This window comes from Dendrobium catenatum, unplaced genomic scaffold (assembly GCF_001605985.2).
Source record: "Dendrobium catenatum unplaced genomic scaffold, ASM160598v2 original_scaffold_185271, whole genome shotgun sequence".
NCBI lineage: Eukaryota > Viridiplantae > Streptophyta > Magnoliopsida > Asparagales > Orchidaceae > Dendrobium > Dendrobium catenatum.
In genome coordinates, this window is record NW_021503689.1 from 590,005 (window position 1) to 602,540 (window position 12,536).

The 12,536-nt window shown below is 38.0% G+C and overlaps 1 protein-coding gene across 3 annotated transcripts in view; it reads right to left on the minus strand.

The window, feature by feature from the left end:
* The window catches only part of LOC110108611 (exosome complex component RRP41-like), a 43,770-nt gene that overhangs the window by 25,453 nt on the left and 5,781 nt on the right, over positions 1 to 12,536 (minus strand). For 2 of the 3 annotated variants that reach the window (XM_020839315.2, XM_020839314.2), the window contains exons 2-3: positions 11,055 to 11,239; positions 10,068 to 10,146 (exon numbers count right to left, since the gene is read on the minus strand). In XM_020839315.2, coding sequence (XP_020694974.1) covers positions 10,068 to 10,146; positions 11,055 to 11,193 — 218 coding nt within the window. In that variant the 5' untranslated portion in view covers positions 11,194 to 11,239. The other variant, XM_028692378.1, reaches the window with a different exon arrangement.

The following is a 12,536-nucleotide window of genomic DNA, read 5'->3' on the forward strand; positions in this document are numbered from 1 at the left end:
TTCTTAATATCACTAGCCATTATTTCTCACATAACATTAAAGAGTGGTAAGACAAGCTTAGGTTAAATCACATACAAAGGAGTTAAGATCGTACAACAGTTAATTTAATCTAACATTGCATACATGATTGGTTTTCAACGATGATCCCTAAACTAACAATGAGTTTAGTTCCTATAAGAATCCACTCACTCAATTATCTAATTCACTAGGTTATAGAGGATGAGAATTAACATTATCTATGCGAATCAACTAAACCATAATTGAGAGCGACTAGGAAGATAGGAAATTTAGGAAGAGTTCACCGTCGTCCATTCTTAGATCTGATTTGAGGTGCGAGGGAGAAATTCCGGAGTCCGGTGACTGACCTCGAAGAAGTCATGCATGTGGACAACCATGTGGATCTTCTGGGCAGCAAATGAGAGCCTTCCGGATGGCGAATCAGCACTAGAAAACTGTTGGAGTCTTGGAACAGCAGCTGTGACTTTTCAGGACAGCAAACAGGGGTTCCTGGAGAGCAGGACAGCAGCTCAACTTGCCGAAATCTCCTGGGCAGCAAGGGTATTGGCTGAAAGGTGCTGCAATGTAAGGTGAAGTCTTCCAATAGAAAGCCTGGACAGCAGGGGGAGTATCCGGACAGCAGGACAGCCCCTGATCTTTGTCAAAATTCCCTGGACATCAGCTGTAGGGTGCTGGAAGTCTTCTGGACAGCAAGCTGTAATCTCCAAAAGTGCAAGACAGCAAGTTGCTTAGGTGGCCCGTGTAGTTAAATTTATATTAAGTGAAATTGGAGGGTTGAATTTGAATTTGAATTCAAATTCAAATTGAGAGAATTAAAGTGGAAGAGATAAATTGGGAGAGAGGGGAGAGGGGAGGCGGCATGGGGAGGTGATTAAGGAGTCTTAATTGGGAGCATTTAATGAAATTGGAGAGAGAGAGAGAGAGGAGTGGGCCGGCCTAGAGAGGGAGGGAAAAATTGTGTCCACATTCAACCACGACATTAATTGCAAGTGAGAATTAAATTTGAGATTTTTTTCAAATTTAAGGTGATTTGGCGGGATTTAATTTGAATTTTGAATTCAAATTCAAGTGGGATGGAGCCTAAGTTGGAAGCAATAGGATTTAGCCCATTAATGGGTGGTCGGCGGCATCATGAGGGGAGGATGAGTATGTTGAATAAGTTTCCAAACGAGGTTTGCCACATAGGAAAGAGAATAAACAACACTCTTTAATTTAAAATTAAATCGGATTAAAATTTAAAAACTTTCCTTATTTGGAACTTTGATAATTAAGATTTTTTTTTTAATTTCAAATTCGAATTTCAAATGATGGAAAACCTTTCCTATCTTGCTTGAATCAATCTAGGGAGCCATGATGATGTGTGGAATAATCATGATGGTGGGAATCCAATTGAGGGGCGGCGGCAAGGGAATGTGGAAAGGAGTTGGAGTCGGGTTGGAGGAGAGGGGCTTGGACCGTTGGTTGGAGCTTGAGGTGGTGGAATTGGGAGAGAATTTGGGTGGGAGGATGGTCGGGGTGGAAGAGCTAGGAGGGGTCGGCGGGTGGAATGGGGTAAAGGGAGAAGAAGAATAAAATAAATTAAAATCACAAGTCGCGGACTCTTCTAACGACTGGTGGGTATTGCGCTTGCTCACCTTGAGCTCTCTCTCCCTTCTCTCTAGTGCTCACACAAGAAGAATAAGAAAACCCATGGAATTTTCATTATCAAATCATCATCCTACAATACAAGGGAGTTTGCCAATAAATAGGTCTCATGAGAAGAAAAATAGTAAAGACTAAAATGTCCTTCGGGCTTCAACACAACATGACCACTCCTAAGGGTAAAATGGGAAAAACAATAATATAAGATAAACTAATACATAAGCCATAAAAATAAAATAAAACAAAATAAGCTCTAAATCGTAGCCGTTGATCTTCCGATGTCCTCATCATTCTCCCAGGGTGGGAGAAAACTCGACTCCGTCGAGTGAGTGTCTCGAGAACTTCTCGTGCATCTGGGTCGATCTGCTGACTCCTCACGCTCTGACCACATATCCTCTGACTTTGGTTTACCTCTTCACCTAGTCAGATATCTTCTTCGTCCACCCTCTTTTATGGAAATAATGTCATCACTCAGAATTATGTCAACCTTCTCCAATATAGGTATTTTGGGAATATAATTTTTTTGAAGTGGAGGTAGGCTTTGGGGTTCTCATAAGGTGGGGTCACACAAGGCTTAATTTGAAGTGGATTTGGGGTTTAAACTCTGGACCTTCATAGGCCACTAAATCTTCTATGTTAGAAAAAGAATGAATGTTAAACTCTGCAGGCAAATCCACCACGTAAGCATTGTCATTGATTTTATTGACTATTTTAACTAATCCCGCACTTCTAACATGTAATTCCTTTACAATTTCTTGTGAGAACCACACCGGACGAATCTGCACCAGCACTAAATCACCAACCTCAAAAGTTTTAACTTATCGTTTAATTCAGCATGAAGTCTATAATTATTATCGTTTTATTCAATTAGGCATGCAATTTCCTTAAGTATGTCATGCAGATGCGATGTAAATGCGCCATGTGCTATGCGAATTCAAATGTCTAAAATTCAAGACTCAACAAGATAAATAATATGGGAATGAAGTGGTACAAGAGACTTAATATACAAGATGAATGAAATGAAATGTGGATTTACACGAATTTTAAATAGAGGAAAATTTTAGAAGACAACAGACTACAAAAACAAACACATCATACTGACTCACAAGAACACATAGATAGAATAAAGGTGGAAGAGTCATGAAATTAGGGGATCTAAAGTGTTCGGGTCTAAGGGAACTGGTGTAGGGGAAGCAATGAAGACATTCTTAGCTACCAAGGCATTTTTATAGGAAGTTTCAGTTAAGGTCATAGGTAGTCTCCTAGGGGCAACAGGGTAATCTAGCAAATTCATCCAACTAGGAGAGAGATGGTCCTTAACAGGGAAGGACAAGAACATAGCGGGCAAAATGAATGAATCAGGAACAAGATAAGATGATGGGTCCTGACTCACAGCCATAATGGGATAGCCCAACGAGTCACCAGCAGGTATGGGACTCCAAAGGAGGGGTAGAGTGTCCAAAACAGCTGTGGGCACAACAGTTAGATGGATTTCATTAGAGTATGGGCTAAAACTCTCTCTAACATTAAGAATGGAGAGGTAAGTTCAATCAAGAAAAACACACTCGTTCAAATGTAAGTTTAGAGGAGCAGCTCCTAAAATAGATTCCAATAAAACAAGATGAGGCTCATTATTCAAATTAGCCCTAGAAATTTTCAGACTCAAAGTACTGTCTTCCAAAATTATATTACTATCCTCAATAGAATCAGATTTGGTGATAACCCTAAGGTCAATGGGTCCAGAGTCCATGAAATCGGGGTTTAACTCGGGTAGTAAATTCAATTGACTCAACTCCAACTCAAGACTATCCATGTCGCCATCAAAATCCAAAATTAAATCAGAATTATTCGGAGTCATCTCAGTAGGAGATACAATTAAATCAGAAACTTTCGAATTTAATTTCATGGTGTTCACGGTCAGATCAGCTCCTTCTGAGATGAAGTTATTATCATCCAGGCAGACCTTATCTAACGAGATATCCTCAAGGAGACTAGGATCAGGGTGGGCTAAGGTGTCGACGTTTAAAGGTTCTAACTTTCCTAGCTCAGGGTTTAAGTCATGTCGGGAGTCTGATTCAATCACTTCAGTTTCATCCTCAAAGAATTCTTCGTTATCAGTGATATCATTAACATCCACGAAATGGATGCACTCAGTCTCAGATTCAGGGGACCTTTTCTTTTTAATGCATTTCTTTATTATAATTACACTTGCAAGGTCAAGGGTTGGGGAGGCTAAAGGTTGACTGAGATGGTTAGGAGTCAGCCCAAGTGGGGAGTCATATGGGACTGATCCAACAGAAGACCCAATAAAGGGCCGGCCATCGAGGCTAGGAGAAAGCCTACAGGGTGGGGCAGCAACCCTATTGTTACTAAAGGATGGGTGGTCTTGACAACAGTAATGTCCACGGTTTGTTCCAACAAAAGAGGTAGGGTGGTGCTCTAGATGACGGTCACTAGGGGTAGGGGTCTTGAAAGTGCAACACCTAAAAGTTTGATGAACAGGGGGTGACTTAAACTTAAAACCAAATGGTTGGTCACTGGTAGAGGGTTGGTATTTTAAATTAAGTTCTCGCCTCATGTCTTTCCAATTAGAAGTATGGTACTCACCGCGAGACTCTTTATGATCTTCTTACCTCATCCAAAATAGAAGAGCCTGACCTTTCAGGTGAGACTTAGCGATGCTAACCTGGTGGGACTCAGGGATATGACGTGCTTCAAAATAATCCTCTAGTTGTCTAACTCATTCCCTAAAGTAGTAAGGGTCCGAGGAACCATCAAAGGTGGGTAGACGGTAAAGTGACTCTAAGTGAGGTTGTTGTTGTGGCTTAGGCTCAAGTCTAGATTGATAAGTAGAGTGAGGCGTCTCCCGACTAACATGATTGATCGAATGGGGCACCTTTCTAGAGTGGGGAGAGTCAACATGTTTCTCTTTCATGGTTTTAGTTAGAGAGACAACAAAACTAACTAGGTCATCTAACTTCTTTTGAAGTCCTATCGGGTCCATTGGGAAGCGTCAAGTGACACTTAAAGATGATTGGGTGTAAAGGACATCATTTAGACACTAAGTTATGCTTACTTAAACTCACTAAAGGGTGCAAAAATTGTTTGGACAGCAAGCTACACTAGTGGGTTAAGTGACTTGGGCACTTAAGAAAGTTGTTAGGTTGAGGACAGCACCTAAGCACTTATGAAACTAGCCTACAGTTCACTAGATGTGTGCAGGAATGATGTGGACAGCAAACTACAGCAGGGCATAAAGTCGTCTAAGTGTTTAGGAAGGTTTCTAGAGTGTGGACTACACCTAAACACTAGCTTAGACTAACCTAAAGGCCACTAATTGGAGCAGAAAAAGTTTGGACAGCAGCTTATACTAATGGTGTAAGCAACCTAAGCACTTAGGAGAGTTGTCGGCTTGAGCACAGCATCAAGACACTGAGGAAATTGACTTAAAATTCACTAAACATGTGCAAGAAATGCATGGACAGCAAACAAAAACAGGGATTTAAAATTATTTAGACGATGATATGCATGCAAACTTTAAGACAAATGTTTGGCTAAACCCTAGGATGTTTTCTAGTACATGCTATGCATGTCTACCATGCTCTGATACCAAATATGATGTGAAACATACTTGCAAGGATGATTAACTTAGGGAGTTTGCACGCTTAATTTTAGAAACCACAATAATTATATCTTTATATTGATCTTGAACGACAAAAAAAAACACAAAGAGCGGTAAGACAAGCTTAGGCTAAATCACATACAAAGGAGTTAAGATCGTACAACAGTCAATTGAATCTAACATTGCATGCATGATTGGTTTTCAACGATGATCCCTAAACTAATAATGAGTTTAGTTGCTATAAGAATCCACTCACTCAATTATCTAATTCACTAGGTTATAGCGGATGAGAATTAATATTATCTATATGAATCAACTAAAACATAATTGAGAGCGACTAGGAAGATAGAAAATTTGGGGAAGAGTTCACCGTCATCAATTCTTAGATCTGATTTGAGGTGCGAGGGAGAAGATCTGGAGTTCGGTGGCTAACCTCGAAGATGTCCTGCATTGGGACAGCCATGTGGGATCTTCTGGGCAGCAAATGAGAGCCTTCCGGATGGCGAATCAGCACTAGAAAACTGTAGGAGTCTTGGAACAGCAGCTGTGACTTTTCAGGACAGCAAACAGGGGTTTCTGGAGAGCAGGACAGCAGCTCAACTTCTGAAATCTCCTAGGCAGCAAGGGTCTTGGCTGAAATGTGCGGCACGGTAAGGAGAAGTCTTCCAATAAAAAGTCTGGACAGCAGGGGGAGTATCCGGACAGCAGGACAGCCCCTGATCTTTGTCGAAATTCCCTAGACATCAGTTGTAGGGTGCTGGAAGTCTTCTGGACAGCAAGCTGTAATCTCCAAAAGTGCAAGACAGCAAGTTGCTTAGGTGGCCCGTGTAGTTAAATTCATATTAAGTGAAATTGGCGGGATGAATTTGAATTTGAATTCAAATTCAAATTAAGAGAATTAAAGTGGAAGAGAGAAATTGGGCGAGAGGGGAGGCGGCATGGGGAGGTGATTAAGGAGTCTTAATTGGGAGCATTTAATGAAATTGGAGAGAGAGAGAGAGAGAGAGAGAGAGATGGAGTGGGCCGGACTAGAGAGGGAGGGAAAAATTGTGTCCACATTCAACGAATATGGACCACGACATTAATTGCAAGTGGGAATTAAATCTGAGATTTATTTCAGATTTAAGGTGATTTGGCGGGATTTAATTTGAATTTTGAATTCAAATTCAAGTGGGATGGAGCCCAAGTAGGAAGCAATAGGATTTAGCCCATTAATGGGTGGCCGGCGACATCATGAGGGGAGGATGAGTATGGGGAAGATTTGAATAAGTTTTCAAACGAGGTTTGCCACATATGAAAGAGAATAAACAACCCTCTTTAATTTAAAATTAAATCGGATTGAAATTTAAAAACTTTCCATATTTGGAACTTTGCAAATTAGGGATTTTTTTTTTTTTTTGAAATTCAAATTTGAATTTCAAATGATGGAAAACCTTTCCTATCTTGCTTGAATCAATCTAAGGAGCCATGATGATGAGTGGAATCCATGTGAGGAGGTGGTGGGAATCCATGTGAGGGGTGGCGGGAATCCATGTGAGGGGTGGCGGCAAGGGAATGTGGAAAGGAGTTGGAGGAGAGGGGCTTGGGCCGTTGGTTGGAGCTTGAGGTGGTGGAATTGGGAGAGAATTTGGGTGGGGAGGATGGCCGGGGTGGAAGAGCTAGGAGGGTCGACGGGTGGAATGGGGAAAAGGGAGAAGAAGAAAATAAATTAAAACCACGAGTCGCGGACTCTTTCAAAGACTGGTAGGAATTGCGCTTGCTCACCTTGAGCTCTCTCTCCCTTCTCTCTAGTGCTCACACAAGAAGAAGAAGAAGAAAACACATGAAATTTTCATTATCAAATCATCATCCTACAATACAAGAGAGTTAGCCAATAAATAGGCCTCATGAAAAGAAAAATAGCAAAGACTAAAACATCCTTCGAGCTACAACACCACATGACCACTCCTAAGGGTAAAATGGGAAAAATAGTAATATAAGATAAACTAGTACATAAGACATAAAAATAAAATAAAATAAAATAAGATCTAGATCGTAGCCATTGATATTCTGATGTCCTCATCAACCTCGCTTGCAACCATGGAAGTAAATAAGATGGGTCTTTTTTTTTTTTCAACGGGCACGCTTATCGAATACGCGTGTCCTTTTGAAATTAAATAGTATTTTAATTGGATACGACAAAGGCGTATCTGACACGTATCGGTGACGTATCGGAGGCGTATCCGTGTATCGGATACAGCACGCCTTCATAAATAGGTGTATCAGTGTAACATAGGTGCACTTCCTCCAAAAAGGGTGCATTGGCTATGAAAAAGCAAACTTTCTCGCACACTTAGATGAGGATAGCACTTTTCAAAAGTCAAAATTAAGTCACGTTCAAAGCATTATAGGTTTCTTCCAAGAAAATCTAAATTTTAAATAGATATCTCGAGAAGCTTACAGCTACCTAACTAGTGTGCTCTCATATCAATTTAAAATAAAAAGGTACCCGGATGTATTCCAGTGAGTGTGATGTTATACATAGCAAAATAAAGATGATTTTAGAAGTTGTATAAATTTTTAAGAAAATTTAATCAAAACCTTATCTTGAAATGCAAGAATCCTATTAGGACAAAAAATGATATGAAATCAAATTTGCCAAGCCTCAAGAAGTATGCAATCACTCCAAAAAGCATGCAATCACTTTGAAACTTCACAAATTTTATCTTTCGAAAATCAAATTCACTATCATGTATGTATGCCCTCAAGCATGCTACCCTACCTATAAGTCTCATTCTTCAAGTCCGATCCTCCACATTATAAGGAATGAATTGAAAAGAATTGTGTGACAAATTCAAAAGCAACTTTGTTTAAAAGAATAATTTAAAGCCCTCTTCTTAGTCTGATCAAGTAAAGTAGCATTATTATAGCATGGGAACCGAATACTCCATAAAAATCACACACAAAATTTTATCTTTCGTTTGTATAAAACCTTTAAAGACTTTAATAAAGAAAACTTATTTTCAAAAGCAAACTCTCGAGACTATTTAGCATAAGTGGCAAGTTGTAAGTTCACTATTCTAACTCAATTCTCTATGTACAATGATAAAGTTGACAAGGTCTATAATGAGATTAATTGTCAAAAGAATTCAAAATATATGCAAATCACAGATCAGATCCTCTACTAGCAAGTGCACAAAGCGATAGTCCACAACAATGAAAAGAAATCATGCAAATACCAAGAAGATGGTTGCATTAATAGAAAATCTCAACCAAAAAGATCTTATTAAAAAAAAAGCTCCCAATTTCTAAAAGAAAAACATCCCCAAACCTCGATAAAAATACAAAAATCTTATCAATTTTGCAAAATTAAAAAAAATTTATATTCAAATAATAACCACTTAAAGCTTAAAATATTCAATCCATCCATCATTCATAACAGTTTGTCAATTGTGACAAATATATGATAACCTCAGTTCACAAAGAGCCCATGAAATATCAAGTGTATCAATATGATCACTCTTTAAAGGTCTCACGCCGGTAAGGATGTGGCATATAACCTCTAATTGGATGATTTTGCCACAAAATGACATCACAAAGGAATGATTATGACTGGTGTTGACCAAGTTGCTTGCCACAAAATGACACTACTAAATAATAGTCATAACTTAAAGCCCGCAAGTTCCCCAATGGCCCAAACTTTATGAGTGATGAATTATTGAGAGCACTTAATAAGGCATAAAGGCTTTTGTAAGGTGAGATTTACTTAACATTATTCTTTTGATAAGCAACCACCCCAAGTCTATAAGATCCTCTTAAACGACACAACTAATGGCTGCCAACAAAGATCTTTGGGTCAAGTTAGGTCGATTACCTCTATTGTTTAAGTAGACCAGTTTCTATGACACTCAGGATAATGGAACCATGGGATCAGAAAAAGGTTTGTCATCATTCCTCCACATCTGCTCTAAGCTAACCCTAAGCTAATGATAATAAATTCCCTAAATCCTAAAAAAAAATCACTAGTACTATATGCTAAGCCTTTAACGCCTATCGACTAAACTTAATTGAAAGTTCTCTCTCAGCATTGGGGGTGATAATTAACCATAGGGGATTGCATTTATGAAAACCTAAAATCATATCTTAAAATCTTTGCAAAATGTGAGCAAAATCTCTAAATAATACCTAATTTGTAATACAATCCACCACCTAAAAATTTAACCTGAAACTACAAAGTCTTTTTGAAGAGCCAGATTTGAGTGTTCGAAGCACGCACTTTAACCTATTAAGAATTTGATATTTTACCCTTTTTTTGCTAATTTAAAGCCTTTTCTTTAAGAAACAGATAATACCTAAAAAACTACCAAGAGATTTTAACAAATTTCCCTATATTTAATTAATGAAAAAAATTGTGATATCCTACATTTAAAGTACATGTTAAACAGATCTATAATGTCTATTTTTTCCCAATGATGCATTCGGAGGTATCAAACTGTAACTACAGAGGGTCTTGATAATACAAAACAATCAGAGTCAAAAAACATTACCCATGCAGGCCTGCCAAAAATATTACCATTGCATATCTTCTAACAAAACATTACCTTTGCATGTCTGTTTAGCTTCAGGAATCTCAAACTGTAACCAAATGAGTGGTACTTACGTACAGTATGGAGCTAATAAAAAATAAGCACAATTTTGTATGTTCACAACTTTGACGTGGATATCTATCACTTTAATGATAATTGGAATTAACATATAGAGAACTTCATGGGAAAAAAGCATACAGGAACCACAGAATTGTGCTCACACAGATACAATGACCTTGGTCGAGCCAAACTCAGCATATGCTGAACCTGATGCAGAGCTTGCAGCACCTGTCCTGAGAACTGAGCGACTAGAGTTAGCATAGTCAGAAATTGATGATGTCTTTAGCAATTATAGCACATAATTTAAACAAAAAAATTGTGTAACAAAGAAAATCTGAGACATGCAAGCATACATTCATAGTTCTGTGATTTTGTAAAATAAAATAACTGCTACAATGAACATTATTTAATACAACATTAAAGTTTACCTCATTCTTATTTCAATCATATGACATGCCCTTGACAAACTGAAACATTTACAAGTCTAAACCATAAATTGTATCACTTTGCCCAATTTTTCATGAGCTTTTACAATTTCTCAGGCATTAAAACATCTATGTGCTATTTTCTTCAAATAAAAAGCGAAAAATAAGTTTGAGGACATTAACAAGGATACAAAGAATGCTTGGTCAAATGAAAATGGTCCATAAGGTAATATCTACAGGCTGCAGAAATGTGTTTGAGTGAGATGGCATATGGATGGTGCTTCTATATTCTTATACATGTACCAACACGCATTAATAATAGGTATATTATTAACAGCACTAGACCAACCAATGCAGCATAGAAATGTCCTAATATCAGCCCATGGATTTGCAATGCCTTTGCAAAAAAGCTGCAATGAGCCTCTTTGCAGTCTACTATATTTAGAAAGCTACTAGACAGCCATGTCCAGGAAACTATATTGTAAACTTCAATGTTAACAGCACAAAACATTGAAGCAAGCAACCAAAATCATAGGCACAAAGATCATTCGAGACAAACTAACAAAAACTCATATGCACCTAGCATTCTACATGGAAATTGCAAATGGTAAATAAACAGAACTGAGTGCTTTAATGGGAAAAAATATCAAGCATCTAGTGCAAAATGAGCAAAGATGCATGAAAAATTAAATAAGACATGAAACAAGTGAGATGGATAAGTACAGGCAGGTCTGCACTGATGGAAATTCCGACCATCAGATCGAGCCCAATCAACTTCTTGAAAATCTGTCCTTTTCTGTTGTTGATGTCTCCGTTCCAAGCTTTGCGATGGTGAATAGGTACCCAATGTTCCAGTTGCCATCTCCAACAGTATTGGAGCTCTTTTTACCTTATTGTCCTCCTTTGTCCTGAGAAGTGATTTGTCAGGTCCCATTCAACTTAACAAAATAATTTCAGCAGCATAATGATAGGAAATACTTGAGTTCGCAAGTAGCCCTAATGGGAAATACTTGAGTTTGCAAGCAAACCTAACAATAATCGGTGAAAACAGCGAGAAAATTTCAAGATCTTCAATGAAAACAACCCAAAACAGTAGATTATATTATAGGAATCAAACCAAAAGCAAGAACAAACAAAGATACAATTGATCCTCAATTCGAAAGGAGGGTCGTTCTCTCCCAATCTCTAGACGATGAATCTAAAGCCCAAAACCACAAAGAGAACTCCAAGAAAAAAAATCATCATGCATGCCCTAACCCTAGTCTATCATGTTATTATACCAACTACTCAATATTTAATTCAATTAATTCCTAATTCATGTTTTCCTAATATAAAGCTTCCTAAAACAAATTTAAATAATTCCCTCCTTTGCTTTTGCCCCCCCCCTTCTCTCTCTCTCTCTCTCTCTCTCTCTCTCTCTCTCTCTCTCTCCTCTTGCCACCCTAGAGAGCCCCACTTTGATTCAAAGGAGGCGGTTTAGCCCGCCTACTGTAAACATGGGTCGGCCCCACCAGGGCCGGTTGGGTCAGTTCCACAAGAATCGTATCACATAAAAGTTGAAAATGCTACTCTTCTGAATTACAAATGACATAAAAATATGTAGGTTGATTCTAAACAAACATTTCCACGACTAAAATTATCGATATTCATTTAGAATACCCACCAAGCAAAATAAAAATCTATCTATTAACTTGATTCAGCATGAAAGGATCTGAATCCACAGATCTACAGAATAAAAATAATAAAGAAATCCTATAGGTCAGATTGGCTTGAATATAATAATTAATAACCTGCAACATAACAAAAGGCAGAAGACTACCTAGATACCAAAATAATAGCATCAGAGAACCTTAAACTGAAAAACAACATCATATAAATGCATGCATGCTAAACAAAGAATCTGAGATAGTGCAAAACATATTAACACAAGTAAAACAGAAGCTTCAATCAATATGAAGAATGGAAACACATCAAACCATTTATAATTTTTGGCATGAGCACTAAAAATGCATAACATATGCAAGTAAAATAAATGCAATAGACAATGTGATGTAGGACTTAAATGCTTAGGCAATATTAAATAGGAAATTGCACACTTTTATACGATAGAAATATTCAATATTAAACTTGTAGCAATTTAAACAATGAAAGAAAATGAGGGAGGGGTGAAACTAGCTTAGACCAAGTCAAACAACTAGAAGTTAA